The sequence below is a fragment of the Choloepus didactylus genome, chromosome 7, assembly GCF_015220235.1.
Source record: "Choloepus didactylus isolate mChoDid1 chromosome 7, mChoDid1.pri, whole genome shotgun sequence".
NCBI classification, from domain to species: Eukaryota; Metazoa; Chordata; class Mammalia; order Pilosa; family Megalonychidae; genus Choloepus; species Choloepus didactylus.
The window spans coordinates 154,313,557-154,334,302 of record NC_051313.1 but is presented as its reverse complement, the minus strand read 5'-3'; the positions used below and the strand labels follow the sequence as shown (position 1 = coordinate 154,334,302).

At 47.0% G+C, this 20,746-nt stretch overlaps 1 protein-coding gene across 3 annotated transcripts; it reads left to right on the top strand.

Moving 5' to 3' along the window:
• The first annotated feature begins 274 nt into the window (after nt 1-274).
• On the top strand, nt 275-17,756 carry IRF4 (interferon regulatory factor 4). 3 transcript variants are annotated; one of them, XM_037844182.1, is made up of 9 exons: nt 275-316; nt 1,252-1,501; nt 3,021-3,207; nt 4,069-4,157; nt 4,886-5,027; nt 6,885-6,992; nt 9,714-10,067; nt 13,059-13,171; nt 13,759-17,756. In XM_037844182.1, the coding sequence occupies exons 2-9, from the start codon at nt 1,283-1,285 to the stop codon at nt 13,900-13,902; spliced, it is 1,356 nt and encodes a 451-aa protein (XP_037700110.1). In that variant the 5' UTR covers nt 275-316; nt 1,252-1,282; the 3' UTR covers nt 13,903-17,756. The 3 variants fall into 3 exon arrangements, with proteins under 3 accessions (XP_037700110.1, XP_037700109.1, XP_037700111.1); XM_037844181.1 differs by having other exon boundaries at nt 4,883-5,027; XM_037844183.1 differs by lacking the exon at nt 6,885-6,992 and having other exon boundaries at nt 4,883-5,027.
• The last annotated feature ends 2,990 nt before the right edge of the window (nt 17,757-20,746 follow it).

The following is a 20,746-nucleotide window of genomic DNA, read 5'->3' as shown; positions in this document are numbered from 1 at the left end:
CCGCTCCCCACTTCCCTCCGACCCTAGTCCCATCGCCATCGCAGTCCTTGTGGCAGGCATCGCTGATCAACGGGCCTTCCCGGCAGACCTGGGTACCGGGAAGACGACCCGCTTCGCGCCGCCCTTGGCGCAAGCACTGGCTGCAGCCACCTCGGCCCGCGCGGCGCTAGTTGCCCGCCCACCTCCCGCCCCGCCCCGGGCCCGCCCCCAGCGAGGCTTTTGAGCTCCATAAAGTTCCTCTTTCCAACTTCGGGCTCTCAGTTGCACCACTTGAACTTGACACCGACGCTCCCCTCAGCTCCGAGGCGCGAGCGAGGTAAGGCCCTGGGGTCGAAGCGAAGATGGGAACCAGGAGCCCGGCACGGGGTAGCCGGGGCTACCGGCCGAGGAGAGCGCTGGTTCGGGCTTGGGGGCCGTTAGAGAGCGCGCCCCGAGAGCCCCGCTGCCCCGTCTGCGGGCAACCCACGTCTGCGCTCCCCGAGCATCCCGGCCGGTCTCTCTGCGCCCGCCTACTGGCCTGCCGGGCCGACGGTCATGCTCGGAGGATGCTGCTGGCGCGCCCCGTGGGCCCAGTAGTGGCCAGGCGGGGCGGCGAAAGGACGCACGCGGCGGCTGGCTTTCCCGCGGGGAAGCCCCCAGCCCTCCGGCTCCGACCGGCTGCTTCGCCTGCGCCTCCGCCCCGAGGGCCCCACACTCAGCCGCCTCGGCGCGCTGTCCCCGGGGACCCTGCCCGATCGCTCGCCCTGAGCCCGGGAACCAGGGCCCCACGGCTCTCCCGCCTCGGCTTCCTCGCGCGGCCCCTGGTGCCTCCGAACCCCGTCGTGCGGCTGTTCTCGGGCAGCTGGCGGGGCGCAGGAGGTGCGGGCTGCGGGTCGCCAAGGGACGGGGAGGAGGAGCCGAGAGGGCAAGGAGGAGGCTGGCGACGGCGCGGGGCCCAGAGGCACGGACCCGAAGGGGAATGCTGGCTAGGGGCGCGAGCAGCGGTGTCCGGCAGGGCGAGCGCGCCAAGGCGGGGGCCGAGTGTTCCGGGAGCGCTCGGAGTGCGCCGCCCGGAGGTGGGGCGCCAGGGGGCCACAGGACGGGAGTCTCGAGGGGGCCTCTTCTCTTGAGCCCCTGGACTACGCGGGCCGTGCGCCCTGCCGCCTCGAGGACCCCCGACCGCGTGGTCGCGCCGGCCCGGCGGGTTGGGGGGATCGGAGGTCCCAGGCAGGGCGCGACGACAACGGGGCTCCTGTCCTTTCCTGTCTGCAGCTCGGCGCGGCGGCCGCGGGATCCCGGCGGCATGAACCTGGAGGGCGGCGGCGGCCGGGCGGGCGAGTTCGGGATGAGTTCTGTGAGCTGCGGCAACGGGAAGCTCCGCCAGTGGCTCATCGACCAGATCGACAGCGGCAAGTACCCGGGGCTGGTGTGGGAGAACGAAGAGAAGAGCATCTTCCGCATCCCCTGGAAGCACGCGGGCAAGCAGGACTACAACCGCGAGGAGGACGCAGCCCTCTTCAAGGTCACCGCGTGGGGCCTTGCGGGGGGCGGGAAGGGGACAGACGCACGGACCGATTGGCGGGACCTGGAACCCCGCGGGTGCAGGCAGCCCTCGGGCCCTGGGAGAAGGAGAGGAGGTGCTGGCACCCTCGGGGGACAGGTCTCCATCCGCAGCGCGGGGCGTGGGGAGCCCGACCGCTCCCGAAGCGGGATGTCCGCGGGAGCCCGGCCGGGGTGGGCGGAGGACCCAGCACACCGCCTGGCTGCGGGGCGCGTCGTGCTCCTCTCTGGATCTAACTCGGCCTCCGTTTTTCACTGTGCGTCTCTGTCTCTCTGTTTCTTTACTATTTCTGTCTTTATCTTTGTCCCACTGTTTCACTGATTTTCTCTCTGGGTCCCTCTGATTCTGGACATTGCTTTCTCCCTTGTTCCAGCTCTTTGGGTCCTTCTATCTCTGTTTCTCGGTCTCCATCTCAGGGTTTCTGTCTGTCTGACTCTGTCTCTTTCTGAGTCTCTCTCTGGACATGTTTCTCTGGGTCTCTCTCTTTTTTTCTCTCTCTTTCTCTATCTCTATCTCTCCCTCTCCTTCCTCTCCTACCTCCTTCCCTCTCTTTCTCTCGCTCTCTTCCTCAGGATCTCTGGATGCTTCTTTCACTCTCTGGGTCTCTCCAGCTCATTATATGTGTTTCTCTCTGTGGGTCTCTTTCTGTCTGTGAGTCCCCCAACTCAACTCCCACTTCTCTCCGTGTTTCTCAGGATATCTGGATCTTTCCATCTCCCTCTCTCTCTCTCTCTCTCTCTCTCTCTCTCTCCCCCTCCCTCCCTTTCTTTCTAATACTCTCTTTCTGTCTCTCAGGATCTCTCTATCTCTCTCTCTCTTTCAACCCCTCTCTCTCTCCCTCCCCCATCTCCTCCGTCCCTCCTTCTGTATTTCTCTCTTTCTCTCTCTCCATCTCCCTCCTTCCCTCTCTCTCTGTCCCTCTCTTTCTCTCTCTCTTTCTCTCTCTCCTTCTCCCTCCCTCCCTCCCTTTCCTCTCTCTGACTACCTCTCCAGACTGTCTCTCTCTAGAGCCATTTGCCCAGTGAAGTGAAGTGAGCCCTGGGTCCGGGCCCCACCACCTGTGGGCAGAGCAGGGGAGGGGACTTCCTCAGGGAATTTGCTCTCAGAATACCTCAGATCATCTTACCATCCAGATGTACTCTGTGGGTAGCTGAACCCCCCAACTCTGGCCCTAGTTCCCATCAAACCTACTCAGCCATGGGGGGGGTGGAGCCCATTCCAGGGGTCCCCAACCTCTCACCCCACCTTTTATTATGTCCCCCTTTCATCTGCAGAGCACATGCAAACCACTGGTTTGGTAGGGTCCAAGTGGAGACGCACTTTACCTAGAAGACACCCGGTGTCTACTGTCCCACATTTTGAGAAAAAGTTAAAATCTGAAGCACCTGACCATCATTATTTCCTTTAGAAAATAGAATTCTCAGACTTTCTTTTGAAGGAGCCATATTTTAACTTTTGTCTCTCTGTTCCTCCCCACCAGGCTTGGGCACTATTTAAAGGAAAGTTCCGAGAAGGCATCGACAAGCCAGACCCACCAACCTGGAAGACACGCTTGCGATGTGCTTTGAACAAGAGCAACGATTTTGAGGAACTGGTAGAAAGGAGCCAACTGGACATCTCAGATCCATACAAAGTCTACAGGATCGTTCCCGAGGGAGCCAAAAAAGGTAGGGACTCTCCTAAATAGCCAGATTTCAGGTCACGGAATCTAGGCAGCCTGACTCTTGTGATGCCTTCATTTTGTTTCAAGGGTCCCATTTCCATTTTTGTTTTTTATACCTCACCCACCTCCTACCTACTGGGCATACCTGGCACACTTGTTGCCCATTTTCTCTGAGGCATAGGTTGAAATTCTTGTCATATTAGCATAGGAGAATTTCTCAGGCTCCAAGGTCTCCACCTGTCTCTGTGTTAGTGGCTCCGTTCTGTAAGGGTATGGGCCAAATTTCCATGAAACAAAAGTGGAAAACTCTTTGAAAGCTTTACTTATCTATCAGTTGTCCATAAGTAGCCACTTTGTAGAAGGTAAGTATTTCTCTGTGAATCATTACTATTTATAAAAATAAAAATGTCAGAGCTTAGAGTGTGAAAAGATCCACTGGGGTTCTTATTAAGATTCAGATTCCTGGACCCCCTTTCCAAGATTCTGACCAGCCTGCCTCGGCACAGCCCAGGAATCTGCAATTTAAACCAACCACACAGGTGATGCTGAGACAATGCCAGGGGACTCACTCGAGAAACACACTCCAACACACTTTCCCTGGTAGAGACTTAATCTTATAAATTGCCTTCCAGTATTTCATTTATTTCCCTCCTATCTGGCACACATCAGACCTTGTAGAAATCACTTAATGGCACAAACAAATAAGTGCCCCAGGGAACTGCTGGGGAAAAAAATGCCTTATTTGTCGACATTATATCATGCATTCTAGGAATTAAACCCTCAGGTATTTTTCCAAGATTTGACTTTTAGTCACGTCAGTTCCTTTTTTCACATGGTGCTATTTCCCTTTTCTTCAAACACACAGGAGCAAAGCAGCTTGCCCTAGAGGACCCACAGATGGCAGTAGGCCATCCTTATGCTATGACAGCTTCTTACCCTTCGCTCCCGTCTCAGGTATGCTGTAGGGCCGGGGCTCTTGGGAGGGAAGGCTAGGGGAGCCAGGAGACCCCGAGAGAAGGAAGGGGGTAAAAAAAAAAAAACAAAAAAAAAAAAACAGTGAAACTTGTTTTTTGCTGTGATGTAGTGAAACAGACAAACCCTTGGTCGTCGAATGAATATCTCACTTTCTAAGTGGTTTTGCTAACCAGTATAGGTTTTAACTAGGGGATGGGTTGGGGGAGTGTCTGCCTTTGGCACACACTTTTCCTATTGATTCTAAAATCTTCTGGGAAACAGCCCTTTTGTGGAAGTTGAGCATTTTGGAAGTAGTGCTTTATCATGTGAAACCACAGGGCAGCTGATATCTTCCAACTTTTGGGATGTGAATTGCAGCTCTGTTCGATTCCCTTCGATGGGTCAAAGGAGGCAATTTTCCCTGCAGTATTTTTGGTGCCAGATTTAACCATATGATGAAGCTTAACATAAATCATGGCTTTACAACAGTTTCTCCATTGTGCTCTTCGAGGCTCTGGGGCTGGGTTTCCACCTAATACGAGGGGCAACTCACTCCCAAGTCTTTTCGGATGATAAAATCATTCTGGCTACAGGTCAAATAAGCGATTCCCCAAAGAGTCTGGAAGGATGTAAACGACACACATACACCCCTTCCCAATGCCCACAAGCGGTTGCGTGCAAAGTGGGCTTGCCTGTGCCTCAGCCCCTCCCTCGCCTTCCTTTAGCAGGTTCATAACTACATGATGCCCCCCCACGACCGAGGCTGGCGGGAGTATGTCCCCGACCAGCCGCACCCGGAGATCTCCTACCAGTGCCCCATGACGTTCGGACCCCGCAGCCATCACTGGCAAGGCCCTGCTTGTGAGAATGGTAAGGAACCCACCGGGCTGGGACTGCTGCAGTGCTAACCTGCCACGGGGCCGTGATCTTTCCAGATCTTTCTGGGTGGTGGCATGACAGTGGAGCGGAGGTATTTTCTTCTCTCTCCTTCCAATAACAAGGTCCTTAGAGGAAAGAAACCTATGTTTACTGAGCACCAAGGGTCAAGGCTGGGCACTTTCCCATGTGTGCTCTTATTTAAACACTGCAGAAATCATTCCAGGGAGCTAAAATCTGCCCCGTTTTGTATAGAGGACTGAAGTTCATCGGCTCTAAGTATTTGCCAGTGGAAAGCTGGGGCTGGGGTTTAATTTCGGATCTCCTAATCCCAACGCCCAGCCTTCAGATCGGTTTATCTTTTTTACAAATTATCTGGTTAATGTGTTAAACTTTTCTCTGCCTGCCTGAATAGTCTGAAGTTTTATTTTTAATCTTGGGCTAAAAAGTGGTGGATTTGGGCAGTCTTCCCTCCTTAATGTTGACTGAGAGCCTGTTGCTGTTTCCCCATCTGTAAAATGGACACAATACAGCTGGGTCCAAGCCCTGCTTCTTCAGGGCCATTGGGGCATTATCGAGAGAGCTTATTTATTTCTCTTGGACAAAGATGATGTGTCCATGGCAGTCATTCTTGGTATTAAAGGTGATGATGATAAGGGAATGAGTAAAGACCACAGCAAAACCTGGGAAGTCTCCACAGGGTGCCTCGTGCTAGTGTTGGGTTCCAAAGAGGTTTACTCACTCTGGATGAGATGCAGTCTATGCCCTTAAGGAGTTCCCACTCATCGGATGAGATCTCCCAGCAGAAGCATTAATTAGCTAAATAGAGAAAATTTCATAAGGTGTGTTTACCATAGCAAAACTCAAGCTTTCAGGACTTTTGAGTTGGTTAATTTAATAGAAATCCTAAGACATATGAACACGTCGCTCCTTTCGTATTGTTCTGGGAATATTTGCTCTTTAACAATTTGGTCTTGTTCCTGTTTTCTAGTCATTTTCATTTTGTTCTTAGTTTATGGTATCAAAGTAGTATGCCCTTATTTACTTTTTGTATTAAGTAATATGTTTATTAAAAGCTCAGAATTCAGTTTTATTAGCTTTTCAAGAGAGATTCACAACAAAGGTTAGTTCACATATGGTAGCAGAGGAATTAGCTAATGTTAAACTAGTTCCTAAACTTTAAAGCTGCGCCCAGTGTATCAGAGTCTATTGAACTAATAGGAAAGGGCAATGCTGGGAATTGTGCAAAAAGATGGAGAGAAATATTTTGAAGCATGGGAAACACTAAGTGAAATGTCAGCAAAATTAGGTTCTAATATCTATTCTTCCTCTACTAATATATAATTGCAACAAGCATTTATTGGAGGTTTACTTCTCTCCAGTTACTTCGCTGGCAAGAGCCCAGTAATAAGTAGGCACTCAATCCTGTATAAGATTTTTAATCAGGTTCTTCAGTGTCAAAACTCATGTAGACCTGAGTTCATAGCTTTGCCCTGAACTTGCGTTGTGAATGGGGCAGACCCTTCCGAATCTCTGAGCCTGTTTCCTTATTTATCAATTCAGGAGGTGGAATTCCTCCTTCCCTCCAAAGCTACCATTCGGTGAAACAGCTCATTTCCTCCTGCACCCTCATGTTCCCAAGCAGGAATGGAGCTTGCCCTTGTCTCACAAGTGTACCCTACCCCCTTGATGCCATCCAAGAGCGTGGGGGGCCCTTGGGTTGGAAGGAGAGCGGCATTCGGCCGAGCACAGCCCTTTGGTCCCAGGTTAGGTGTGCCTCCGCGAGACGCAGCCTCCCCATGGGTTGGGCTCTCTGTTTAGACGTCACTTGATTTCTATTTGCAAATGCAGGTTGCCAGGTGACAGGAACCTTTTATGCTTGTGCCCCACCTGAGTCCCAGGCTCCAGGAATCCCCATAGAGCCAAGCATAAGGTCTGCCGAAGCCTTGGCGCTCTCAGGTGAGTGCGCGTCCCGCGGGGACCCCCCTGGGCAGGTTCGACGGGGCCGTCCTGGAGCACAGCCCGGCACTGGCATTCCTCCCTGTAGGGTGTGCGTCCCGATGCCCCAACGTGGGGTGGCACGGCAGTGACTAAGGGACAGCATCAGGGGCCTCACCACTCAGAAGCTAGTTTATCATTCTGATGACAAGTCCCAACAACCAGTTTGAATTGAGTCTTTTCGGCTTCTCCATTGGCATGGAGCTGAATTCCCAGGAACATGCCAACACTCAACACTGCCCTTTCACGTGCCAAGAGTTTCTGTATCTAGGGACAACTTACTGTGCGGTTCTCAGGCAGTATTCTCACAAGATAGTATAATTTCTTAGAAAACCACAAGGGCTTCTCATTTTCAAAAGTTGACCATCTTCCAGGATTAGCCGCAAACAGGTATTCCACATCTGCTTCCTGGGGACATCAGTTCTTGCTCCTTTCTCTTCAAAACATCCGTGTGCCCAAAAGTAAGGAGACTTTAGTTTTCCTATGAACTTAGATGTGTCTTGCAAACAAATAAGGAGGGAATCTGATTTTTAAATTCCCTTTCTAAAACAATCCCTGTACCATAGAGATCTTACCTATTTTAAATTGCCTTCCAAGGAAGGTGCCTTAGGGCTTGTAAAGTATAGTGGACATATTTAAATAATATTTTGGGTTGCTTTAGAATGGGATTTGCACTTCATATTAAAAAATGAACAGCTTAAGCTCTGAAATTCTCACCTTGCAGCCTGCAAGGTGGAGTCAGTGATGGAAAATAGCAAATATGTCCTCGAGGCTTCAGGGAGAGGGGCTGGAGCTTTGCTTTTTTAGTTCTTTTCAATTTCCAAGTTATAGTTGAGGCTGGCTGCCTTCTTAGCTATTTATGAATGACTGAGAATGCCTTTTGGGAGGAGGTGTGTCAGAGTAGCAGGGCTTGTGTTTGTTTTTAGAAACTCTCTAACCCTTTTCTTGAGCGCCTACCACTTGCGTGGGTGCCTGAAGAGTAGGAAATAAACAGCTATTTATATCACTGTGACCTCGTGATTTCTGATGACATTAAATGAAATGAAACCTACCCTGAGAATCACCTCAAATGGCCAACACCCCATGCTCTATCAGAGGACACGGCCAGCTCTCAGCCAGTGGTGGAAATGGAAGTGGAGATTTGATGCAATGATGTGGCTTATTCAAGTCTCAAAACCTGCCATTGGGAAATAAGAGGGTTTTATGGGTTTCTTTTCTTCCTTCCTTCCTTCCGTTCTTTCTTCCTTCCTTCCGTTCGTTCTTTCTCTCTCTCTCTCTCTCTCTCTCTCTCTCTCTCTCTCTCTCTCTCTCTTTCCTTCCTTCCTTCCTTCCTTCTTGTTTTCTTTGGTATGTGCAATACAGATTAATTATCAGCACTGCTATTGAGAGAACTGCAATTCCCATTTATTTCAAAATCCCCTGCTTGGGTCACTTTGGCTGACCATGATGCCTTCTTACATTTCTTTAAAAAGCCTTTAGAAATCTAGGTTTAACCTTTCAGCCTGTGGGTGATACTTTAAAGAAGTTTCATAAATATGTAAAATTTTTGTAAATCAATTCGTCTTGTTTGAAATTTTAGAAAGCACAGCTAGCAGGTGATTTTCAAACTTACAGCTTAGTGGGATTTCAGCTGACTTTACATAAGCTTGTTGGCTCTGGGAACATTTTTCTCATTGATTCCTTTCTTTTCACAAGAATTAATTTAAGTATAAATGCAGTGTAGAAAATTAATTTAAAAATAAGAAAAACAAAAATGAAAAAGTGAAACATCACATTCCCATCTCTGCTAAGGCTTAGTACTTATCTTTCTTAGACTTTCATTGTACACATATATGTATATTCTAAATAATATCATATTGATATTTTAGAGTAGTTTCAGTTGTATGGACATATTCTTTTTTTTTTTTTTTTCTGAAACACTGTTATATTATTTTTGCTAGTAGAAACTAAACTTAGGGTTTACTTCCTCACAGATCAAGATTGTTTGCCATGATTAAAAATGAATTCTTGGGATGAGAGAGGATGGGGAGCTATTATTTAATGGGTACAGAGTTTCTGAAAAAGTGTTGTAATGGATGGTGATGATGGTGGCATGAAACTGTGACTGAAATTAATGCCACTGAATCGTACACTTGAAAGTGGTTAAAATGGAAAATTCCATGCTGTATATATGTTACCACAATACATTTTTAATGGGTTCTTGTTCAGTGATATACGGCTTAGCATTTTAGATATAAATGTTGCTATCAGCACTATAAAGGAAAAAAAAAGATTAAATACTTAAATGCTCAAGTGAGCTCCCAGTGTTTCTCTTTTATACAAGTTTAACATAGTTTGCAGAAAATCAGTGAAAGATTACGCCCCCACCAAAGAAGAAAGAGTCCATGGCCACGTGAATTTGGAAAATGCTGGGTTAGATAAGGTTAGACAGCTCCTTTTATGGCAGGACTCCTCTAAGTGTTTAACACGATCACAGCATCTGCAGCTTTCCAAGAGCAAGAGAAGGGTGTGTGCAGCCTTTCCCGAGCCAGCTTGACCTTGGAGCTCTGCGTTTTTTCACAGAGCATCTTGCGACCCTAGTCTTCCACACAACGCCCTGTTTAGTGTAGAGCCGTTTAGCGTCACCCTCGGTGTCAGATGCCCCTTTCTGCCCAGCACTGACCCTGGAAGCCCTCTGTGCAGATTGCAGGCTCCACATCTGCTTGTACTACCGGGAGATGCTGGTGAAGGAGCTGACGACCTCCAGCCCCGAAGGCTGTCGCATCTCCCACGGGCACACCTACGAAGCCAGCAACCTGGACCAGGTTCTCTTCCCCTACCCGGAGGACAACGGCCAGAGGAAGAACATTGAGAAGCTGCTGAGTCACCTGGAGAGGGGCGTGGTGCTCTGGATGGCGCCCGACGGGCTCTACGCCAAGAGACTTTGCCAGAGCAGAATCTACTGGGACGGACCCGTGGCCCCGTGCAGTGACCGGCCCAACAAGCTGGAGAGAGACCAGACCTGCAAGCTTTTTGACACGCAGCAGTTTTTATCAGGTAACGCACCTCACTGTCTTTTTAGAACTGAGAATCCCAGGACTTGTCAGGCTCCAAGGGGAAATGGACGTGGCCATAGTGTACCTGCCATCTGGGGTGGAAGTGAGGGTCACCCCGATGCCAGGCTTAACCTCTGAACTCACCAAGCCGGATCCCAGCAGGGGTTTCCTTTCTGGTCCTCTCTCGCCCCCGCCACCTTTTGCTCCTGCAGAGACACTGTCCAGATGAGAGAGCCTAGGTGAGCCATTTTTTGGGGTGACATTTTAGAATTCCAGTTTTCAGCAGGGTCTCCTGTCCGTAAGTTTCCATCTTATTGACAGTAGGAGCTCAGCAAGCATGTCTGCTGAGGTTTCAGATATTTTAAGGTCCATAGAAAAATAGGAAAGATTAGAAGCACAGTATCAACATTCTTGGTTACGAGATGCGCCGTTCCTAGGCAAACACCTTGCAGCATGCGTATCCAAGGATAGAGGGTTTTGAACTGATTTTGCAGAGGGGAAGTTATGAGCATGCTTTGCGTTATCTCTATGACAGTAGTGTTTCTAATCATATTTTCCAGAACCACTAAGTTTTGATTTCATGACCATTATCTTAGCCCTGGGCTGGCTTCTTTGGAGCCACTGGCCAGCTCATTCTGAAGCTCAGTCCAGAGTATCAGTGCAGTTTTCTCCATTCAGGACTCATCTTTGGGAGCAAGAAGGCAGCTCCATCCGCCCAATCCTTAGCCTGTTCTTTCGTAAGCTCCTCCTTCAGATCCCCCCTTCCCCGTGTCTTTGGTTTTTCACATGCCAGCCTTTCCCTCGAGATGCTTCCTGATTCCATTTGTTTCAAGCATCTGTGTGCTTAGGTACCACTGACATTTGCTCAGCCTCTTGGGCTGAAGTGTTCCAAATTTGCTAAAGCTCGTTGGAATTCTCTCTCGGTGGCCTCCAAAGAAGGTGCCACTAGATAACTGGCCTTCCCATGGAGGCAGGACCGAAAGGACAAGGACAGAGCCTCCTCAGGCAGACTCTGGTGAGGAAAGCTCTGCTCCCCTCGTCTCAGTGACGTGGTGCTCGTGGCAGGGAGTGGAGGGGAAAGGGGCGGTTTGCACCTCTCGCTTCCCTCTTGATTGGATTGGGGTCTGGAAAGACACATGTTCTAGGGAAGGAAGGCTGTGGCATTGGTGTTCGGATTTCCTCAGATTGTGCAGCTTGGGGTCCTTGGACTCAGAAGACACCCTAGCACTAAGGCTTAATTCAGGGCATTCCAGAAAAAGGGCTCTTGCTTCTCTGAGTTTCTATTGCCAGCCATGAGGTATGTTGTGAGTCCAACTGTAAATGGCACAAGGGAGATGGGTACAGATGAGAAGGGGGCTTGCGGGTATCCTTGGGCAGCTGATTCCCTTGCCTAGGATTTCATCTTTGAGTAAGAGGTGTTTGGTTTTTCCCCCCTCTCTGTGACTTGGAGGCTGTGTTTTGCCTTCTGCAACCTCTTACCTTGAAGTGTTCTTTGAGGTTCAAAGAGGGCCCTGTAAACTTGAACACTGCACTGGCTAGACCAGCTTCTGAATAGTTAAGAATTCCTACCAAACGTTCTCACGTTCTCAAGTGTTTGTGGTATGACTTTTTCAGAGAATTGCACCAACTCCCCCCAGGCATTTAGCTTGTGTAAGGTATCTTCTTGGCCACGATACCTTGATTGCATTTTACACAGCCTGACCAAGTGGTTTGAGTTTGATTTGAATTCTGGAAGGGGAAAAAAAAAAGCAGGAAGTCAACTAGTTAAGTGAGTTAGCTAGAAACTTTTCTTCAGTTGAAGAAAACAGGAGAAATCTTTGATCTCTACCCATTCAGGATTTGCAAGCTACAAGGGACAGTCCCGAAAGGCATAGCCCGAGAGTGCATCAGATAAAAAGGTGCCATCTGCCTTTGCTGTTTTGCAGAAGCTTTAGCAGCTACTGTGTAAGCTCATTTCTTTTGGGGACATGACATTTTATTCTAACATAAAGACCAGGAGCAGCATACATGTCTTCTCAAATGTGGACAAGGGGTCCCTCATTGATCCCTTGCCTTTCCAACAACACTCCTTTCTATTGTGCATCCTAGGGGAGAGGTGGGGCTTTGTGGTCACAATTGGAGAACAGCAGTGCTCTGTCACTATCCTTCTCCAATCCTCATCAATCTGAGAAGATGAGTGAAAAGTTGGTTCAGAGTTACAGCTTGAGCCAGGGGTCAAGGGGGATGCATCAACACTAGTGGCCAACTACCAGGTCAATGTGGAGAGTAATTTCACAAGGCAGCCAAACTGGATCTAGAGAACGGAATTGATCAATAAATTCTCCACATATTTAGGTTCATTTTAGAATCCATGAACCTCAAGCTGTTCCTCCTTGACAATGCCAACCTCCAAGACAAACTGGCAAATGTTTTTCCTTTGGTCACCTTGAAACTGAATAACTTCTCTGTGTTCAGGATGTTCTGTTGGTGTGCTGAGTTATGTATACACCCTCCATGGAAGGGGTACCCTGGAACTGGGATTACGTGGGCTCAGTAGTTGTGAGATACAGTTTTAAAATAATCCTGGGACAAGTCAGAAAATTCCAATTTTTTTTTTAAGTGAAAATTTCTCTGTCTGACTTGTTCTTATGCCTCAGGTTTTGGCTACTTAGTTTTCATTTCCTCCCCCCCTTACCCCTCTCTTCCCCCTTTTGCATCTTCAAGGGTTCAGTGCTGCAAAGCAGTGCTCTTAAGCTTTAGGTCCTATTGCCCCGTAAGAATCAAATGAAACCTAGACTTACCTGCTCAGGAAAGGTGCACATGTGGATGTATATATGCACGCAGTTTTGGATCTAGGTTCTAGGAGTTAAGGACTCAACTGTAAGGGAAGTAAAAAGTACGTTATTCTTTTGAGTCTTCAGAATTAACCTTGAGCTCTCGTTTCCTGCTTTTAACCGGGGTGCCCAGGAATGAGGGCTTCTGACTTGACGTTTTTCCTTCCGGGTCCTTGCAGAGCTGCAGGCGTTTGCTCACCACGGCCGCTCCCTGCCCAGATTCCAGGTGACCCTGTGCTTCGGGGAGGAGTTTCCAGATCCGCAGAGGCAAAGGAAGCTCATCACGGCCCACGTGAGTGTAAACTGGCCCCCAGATTGTTGGCTTTCCCTGTTCTGACTCAAGGACGGGTCCCCTTTAGAGACGCCCCAAAGGAAAAGTCAACAAGTGACCTGGGAAAATAAACTCAACCCTTAGAATAGTGCGGGGTGAGTGTGGTCCAGGGAGAGCTCGGGGTGCTCAGCAGAGGGACCCACGTGCCAAGCCCAACCTTTAGGGGTGGGTGCATCCCAGGACCTGGGAGACTACTGAAAACCTTGGGCTTCCGTGAAAACTTTCTTTTAATTTACCTTTTTACCTGAAGTGGTTCAGTAAACCTCAAGTGACAGTTAGTTTAAAAGTATCTTCTTTAACCTTAACCTTGAGTGAAGCACAGAATTCAGTAGATTCAGTTTATAGGTCATTGTACATAAGGGCTAACAGAAAGATCAGTTCTTCAGATGGCTCCAAATGTGAAATGTTTTGTTTTATAGCATAAAGCATGTAACTTTGGACTTATCTTTTCTGTACTCGTACATATCGAGAGTTTTTTAATGATGAGCCTCCTCCAAGATGTGAAAAAAGAATATCTCAGTAACGTCTTTTTTAAATCTCTTATTAAGGTCGAACCTCTCTTAGCCAGACAACTATACTATTTTGCTCAACAAAACACTGGACATTTCCTGAGGGGCTATGATTTGCCCGAACACATCAGCAGCCCAGAGGACTATCACAGGTCTCTCCGCCATTCCTCTATTCAAGAGTGAAAAACGTCAAGACAAGTGATTTTGGCTTCATTGTAAATATTTGACTTGTAACCAGTACGGCAGATTGACCCACTTCCCTTTTGCTTTTGAGGAACTTGGAAATGGGGGCTTCAGCTCAGCATTTGAGGAGGGTCCCAGCGAGAGTCTCTCTAGATAATCAGATGCATCTGACTGACGAACAATTTATTCCAAAAGGAATAGTGGCCTTCAAGTCTTCTATATAGACTGTCATCATTGATGATAACTGTGAAAACTGACCAGATCTGTGTGTACCTCTGTGCTGACCTTAACTTGACATTGTTTATTTCTTGCTTAAAGACTAAGAAAACTTGCATTGCACTATTGATGACTATCTAGAGTGATGAAAGCACTCAGGCAGTGTATCATTTCTCAGGGAAGTGAAATCAAAATTTGAGCCTACTCCTCTCAAAAGAAGTGTATTGATGTATGTAGGAGCTGTAGTACTTGTGAGAAAAGATTTGCTGATAGAAGGAAATGCAGTCTTGATGGGTGTTGGGTTCTGGTGCCTCTCACTTTGGGGTGGCCCATCCACTCGACCAAGCAGGGACCTCACCCCAGGGTGGCGGCTGCCCTGCTTTGCCCTGCCTCCCACTTGCTTTCTCTCCCTGGGCTCCCTGGAAGCCAAGTGGTAGACTCTTGCTGTTATCTCAAGCCAAAAAGCATTAGGGCTACCTTGAGTAGAACATATTTGCCTGTCTTGCAATCTAGAATGGCCAGTTAAGACATTTTTTTTTTAATTTGTCTGTCTTTTTGTCTTTCATTCTTCTGAAATTATTGTTAAAACTGTTTGCTTAAAGAAAAGAAAAAAAAAAAAAGACAGAAAATCCACAGTGACATGTTTTTGAAACCGAGTAACATTTCCCCTCTTATCCTGCTTGTTTTGTTTGGCTATCGGTTAGTTATCCATGACAACACTAAAGAGGAGGGGCCAGTGTTTTTCAAATTGGTGAACTCTGTTAGGAAAACTGATGACAGGATTTAGCTTATTGCATAATTGCAGATTCAGTGGGCTGTTTTTGCTTGTGTTTGTATATTATATGCTTCCTCATGCCCATAATGATTTGACAGGGCCTTGAAACTACTGGGCTTTTCCCCAAAACATCTTTTTATAGAACCACCAAGATCTCCACTTGCTTAAGTAAATAGGATCACTTGCTTTTTTGTTTTTTATTTTGGAAAAGTACAGATACTCAGGCTATGAGATGGGGTTTCCAATATTTTTCTCCTACTGCATAATAACTGCTGGACTTTCAGGCTCAGCGAAGAGGACTTGCTAGTTCTTAAATATAAGCCTCTCCTACTGTAATATCATATATTTTTAAAACACACTCAGCCAGCATTTATTAACTATCTTTTCTATCCCTTGCATTTGAACAGTTGCCACACTCAACAAGTGACTTAGACTTCAGTAAGCAGCGGTTTACTTTCTTTTGTTAATTTTTAAAAAAGATTTTCATTACAAAATAATGCATATTAATCACAGAAAATGCAAACGGTATAGGAGGGTAAAATGTATGAAGTATCTCCTGTTTTCCCACCCCAAGCCTTCCTCAAGGTTGATTCTTCCAGACACCTAACTTTTCTATAAACATTTTTAGACTTAAAAAAAAAAAGAAAGAAAAATCTCATGGGACCATCACACATTTCACTTTTATGTAGCTCTCCCTTTACCTGATAATTTCTGTTGAGCCTCATGATTCCATAACAATACAGATTTACGTAAGCTTTCTAGGGACATTGTGGAATTCCACAGCTACATACCCACTATTGTTTAAACTATACATGGTTAGCTACTCAGAATGGCTGCGTTTAGGCATGATTTGACAGGGCTTTTGTGTAGTGCACTGTAGTAACTTATACATCTTATAGATGTAAAAAATTTTGGGGTATATTATCCTAATGGGACATGAAGCTTGAATTAGGAGCGGCTAAGTTGCTGGCCCCAGAGGGGAGCCTTTCTCACTGGAGAGTACCGAACCCAATCCCAGCCCTCCAGAGAGGTTTTTGCATGTCTGTCTCGGTGGGATTGTGTCTTCTTAACTGTCTAGGTAGATGCTGGATTCCAATCGCTGTTGTTAATTCTTTTTCTTTTTTGATATTATACTGCTTTTGAAGTGGAAATGCCCCCCCCCCTCCCCAGGAAGTGCTTGCAAGCTTGAGCCCCTTCCCATCTTCTCATTTTCACATCAGGTTAGGTTGACATGAATTTTTGTTGTTGTTGTTGTTGATGATGATGTTTGGTTTGGTATTAATTTTGAGGGATCCAGTGTATGAGCTAGAGAATTAACTGATTATGGGCTATGCTCTGTAAAGATCCCGACAGCTGTGTCTCGTCTTAGAAGAGGAATGGCTTCCTCCCTAGACTTGATAAAGGGGTCTTAGCAACCCAGAATTTCCCTTGTTCTCAGTGGATGATGCTGTAGGTACTTGTTATGCTAAAGAGCTTTGGATTGCAAGGGTGATGTAATTATCAAGGCTCTGAAATGCTCATTCTTGCTTATTTCTAGGGGTTTCATAGACTTAATAAAGCCTTGGGCAATAACTGATGTCTTCTAGAATGAAGAGAACTAGGGTAACCAGTCTTTTGAAACAGAAAGTTTCGTGTCCTGGGAAACCTACCTTGTCTGTCCCGGACAAAACGGAATGGTCAAGCACTCTCTAGAGAACCTAGCAAGACCATTTGTGGCTGCACCCCTGTCTCTGTATTTGCAAAAAGATTATGAGCTAGAAAGAGACCTCCACTGTGAGAAAAGATTAAAGTCCCAGAGTGGAATGGGCAGCTTTTCCAGTGTGGATGTCACTTAGACGCAGGTATGTCTAGAGTTAATTTAGAAAAAGGTGCTCCTCATGCCAAGTCATGACCCAGGCCGTCTTCCCACCACAACTTTTGCAAAGCCCAGAGCTGGGGCCTCTCTGGGGTTCTTGGTATGAGCCTGATGCAGCAGCTCTGCCTGAGAGGCTGAGCTCTGGGCATGCAAACCCCACCTCCCCAGAAGCCCATCTGCCTTGTTTGATTTGGGTTCATTTTTATTTTGTATCAATTATTTTTTTATTAATTTTTTTAATATAAAAATACAGGTCCAGTTTAAGCCTCCTTTTTAATCCTGTCTGATCACAGTTCTCTCCTTCCCTACATCTGAAATTGGCAAGAATTCCTTAAGGCCTATATTTTTATCATGCATCCCCCTAAATAATTTGTAGTAACCCTTGTGTTCATTTAAATTTTGCATTAAGGCTCTCCTGCAACATGTATCCCTCTGTGATTTACTTCTGTCACAATTCTGAGTTTGAAAGTGAGCCGCATTGAGGTATATGGATCTCCGTGCTCAAGCTACTGTTGGATAGCATATCACATGCGTGCAGGTTAGGGTGATCTGATAGATAATTGTTCTTTCTGCTTTCAGGTAACACAGGAGGTGAAGTTGCTAGTAGCTGAACTGGAGGAGGAGAGAGAGGAGATGGGGGGGAGAAGAGATGCAGAGAGAAAGGCTAACGTGCCCCCTCAAGTATAAACTCATGTTTTGCTTTTGAATCCTCAGACTTAGTGTCCACTGCCCTCTCCTTCTCTCCCCACCCCGGTTTTATAGGTGAAGGACTGGCGGGGAGGACCCAGGCAGGTGTCTAGACTCGTAAAGCCAACCACCTGCCCCTGCTCTCCTTTCTGGGAGACTCACAGGCAAGTAACTTCAGAGCTCGTAGAACATTCTGTGGATAATCCCTGTATATAATTGTATGGTGGATTTTAGCGTGAATTGATTTTTCAAAGCACATCGAGATTTGTGATGATCTAGTGTTTTCATGTAGCTGATGAATAAAGATTTTTTTTTTAATAACTTGTTATGGTTGTGTTTGTGGTGTTTGACACTGGCACTCTCATCTTGATAGCTTTTTAAGGACTTCCTCCTCTGGTAAGAGCTTCTGGTGAAGGCGCTTCACAGCTTACTTCCTTCCTGGCTGGGTGGCCCTGAAAGATCTCAGTGTTCAGCTTGTTTTAAAAAAAAAAAATTAAGCTGCAAAAATTGTCCCAGTGGGGGGCAATTGTTCCAGCATGTTCTTCCAGCATGTGCAAATCGTGTAAGGAGAGTATTTAATGATCTTTTTCCTCCCCCTCACGCTTGCTTCCCTCTCCTTGGTATGTGTTTCAGATCACCTAGGGGACCCAGGGACATTCTTTTCACCTATCCAGAGCTCCTTGGTGTTGGCATTGAAGGGGAGGGCCCAGGTTAACAGGCACTCAATGTGGGTTGGGGACCAACAGAAGGGATTTGGTGAGCAAACAAGTGGGAACCTGTCTCCAGGGACAGAGCTGTCACCCAGGGACCATGCTGACCCACGTCCCCTCTGGAGCTGACAAAGGCGCTCTCCTCTCTCCACTTTCATTTCACTTCTGTGAACTGGGCATCCTGGGGAGGTCAATGGACTGGATGGAGAGAGGGACGGTGCCGCAGTTAGCGGGCGCCTGTGTGGGCTATCAGAAAAGTTTGCATTGGGTGGGTCTAGAATACCCAGAGTATCAGGAGGAAACAATTTTGAGTTTGCTAATTGGTAACCAAATAGAAATAATGGGAACGATCTTTTTTAAACTGCTTCTTTGGACTATTTGCTAAATAAATATTGTCTAGAAATGGACTTGAGTTGGCATACATGAAGTTTTAGTCAAATAATATATCTACTTGTTTATATCTATAAAAGAGCATTTCAAAGGGAGTTTAAGCCTTTGAACTTACTCTTAAGTGATTTTACACCTCTCTCAGGTAGCAGTGTTCATATTGCTGTTAACCAAATCTTTCTTTATACTCAGTGCAAGTTTGTATGGGGCCTACTTTCCTAAAAGCAATGACTACTTCAATATTTATACATTTTTCTTTTATATCCGATGCCCTGGCAATGCTTAACTGTGCCAGAAACACTACATCCATTTCCATGTAGTCTCTCTGGAAAAAACTCAAAAAGTCATGATACCTTATTCTTCCCCTGGAGAGGTTGTACCTAAATCGACCCAGGCAGATAGCTGTCTTCTGGTTTAGTGTAGAGTTGTGAGTTAGGGGCTGTTTAAAGAAGCGACCGCTGCAGTGGTGGGCTGGCCACATGCTGGTCAGTGAATACCCAGAGATTCACTCGGACACTGGGAGGTGAGCTGCACTCAGTGGGTCATTGTATCTCCCACAACCCATGTTTAGACCATTTGCCCGATATTGTAAAAATATTTTTTACTCCAGGCCTTGAGTGAAGAGTTAAAAACTTGGAATCTGTGGAGTTCAAATTGCTGACCTTTTATCACCCTTGAAAGTGGACGGGTCTCTTCTTCAAGTAAACTACTTCCTCCATTATTTCCCCTTTCCCTGAGGGCAGGTATGAGAAGACGCTCTAATGGTGGATTTAAGCAAACTAACATCCTATGCCTCTTACTTCTTCTCCTTTTGGGACAGGTTTCTGTAGTAATTGTTGCATGGAGGACGATTGGCAAATGTATCTGAAATCTCTACCTTTTCATTTCTTGCCACTTCCCTCTGATTCCAGTGCCCCACAAACAATGCACTCTCCTCCACTGGAAGACTCCCGTACGGCCATCTGGTCAACTTCTCCTCTTCCTGGAGATCTTAGCTATGACATCTTCTCTCTGGAAGGATTTATTCGCCTCCCATGCTAGGTCGGGAGCTTTTCTATTTGTGCATTCTGCTTGGTTCTATGAAGCACGATATTTTTGAAGTATTAGGAAAAGCTTTTCTTCAGTATTTACACTCTCTCCTTTGCTGACTCCCAGAGCAGCTGGACCATTAGGTGCTCACTGCTTCAGGGCAAAAAAGAAAATAACCCAGACATCTGTTCCTGGCTTTTGTCTTCTAAAGACTTCGGTTCTTGGGGAAAGAACAGAAGACACACAGAAGCTGGAATTGAGAAAGATAAACCCCTTCATCCCTCCTGGTCTCCCACCACAGACTGGAAAAAGATACTCGGAACTGGGGAAACGAGAGAAGAAGAAATTAATGTCTATACATCAGCTGCTTCCTGGGAAGAGTGTTGGGTTGAGAGTAAACTTGAGAAATTTTTGTTGTAAGAAGCAGTGAGACTCTCAGGCTCAGTGGAAGTGAGCAGGACTGAGGACAATTTCCTGGTAACCGTGTGGACCAGGAACTCTGAGACTGAACAATGGCACTCTGTAAGTAGTGCTAAACATGGCCCCAACTCAGGGAAAGGGGAAGGATTCACAATGAATTGAGATTGCGTTTCCATCTCTCTAGTGGAATAAGAGCTTACAGTGAAAATTATATTATGGAAGCCCTGCCCCAGTCAAGATGGTGGAGCGAGAAGCTTCAGGGCGCCATTAACACACAGAAGCTTTTAACAACCAGCAAGACTGGCAGAAACATCTTTTTTTAGAAAACAGTTTAAGCGTTCAGTACCAGGGTGAGCATTGAACCAAGAAAAGGCTACTTAAAAGCAGTGAGAATTTGTGACCCATGGCTGGTCCCTCTCCCATCCCTCAGCAACTCAGTGCAGAGCCAGCTTGCATTCCCCATGTGGATCCCTGGTCCCAGAACTGGAGGGAGCAGAGCAACCCTCTTGCACATACTGGGAGCTTGTAGGTCTGGCGCAATCTGTATGGCGGTGGCCTGAGGAATGCATCATCCCAGAACTTGCCTTTTATGTAGAAGGAAGGAAGTTCCTAGAGAATACTGTGGGAGATCAGTCAAGCGGCTGCCTGGGGCAAGGGTACCAGTGCCCAGGACCATGAGGAAACTGTTTCCTAGGAAAGAGGGGACATTCCTTCAGTGTAAATGGGGGACTTCTTAGGGCCAAACACACATGCCCAAGACAAGAC

What these genes read in the sequence shown, in the direction of transcription:
- IRF4 (XM_037844181.1), top strand. Translation starts at nt 1,283, where the DNA reads ATGAACCTGGAGGGCGGCGGCGGCCGGGCGGGCGAGTTCGGGATGAGT. An exon ending in ACCCTTCGCTCCCGTCTCAG is followed by an intron (nt 4,158 to 4,882) that starts GTATGCTGTAGG and finishes GCCTTCCTTTAG; the next exon opens with CAGGTTCATAACTACATGAT. An exon ending in CACGCAGCAGTTTTTATCAG is followed by an intron (nt 10,068 to 13,058) that starts GTAACGCACCTC and finishes GGGTCCTTGCAG; the next exon opens with AGCTGCAGGCGTTTGCTCAC.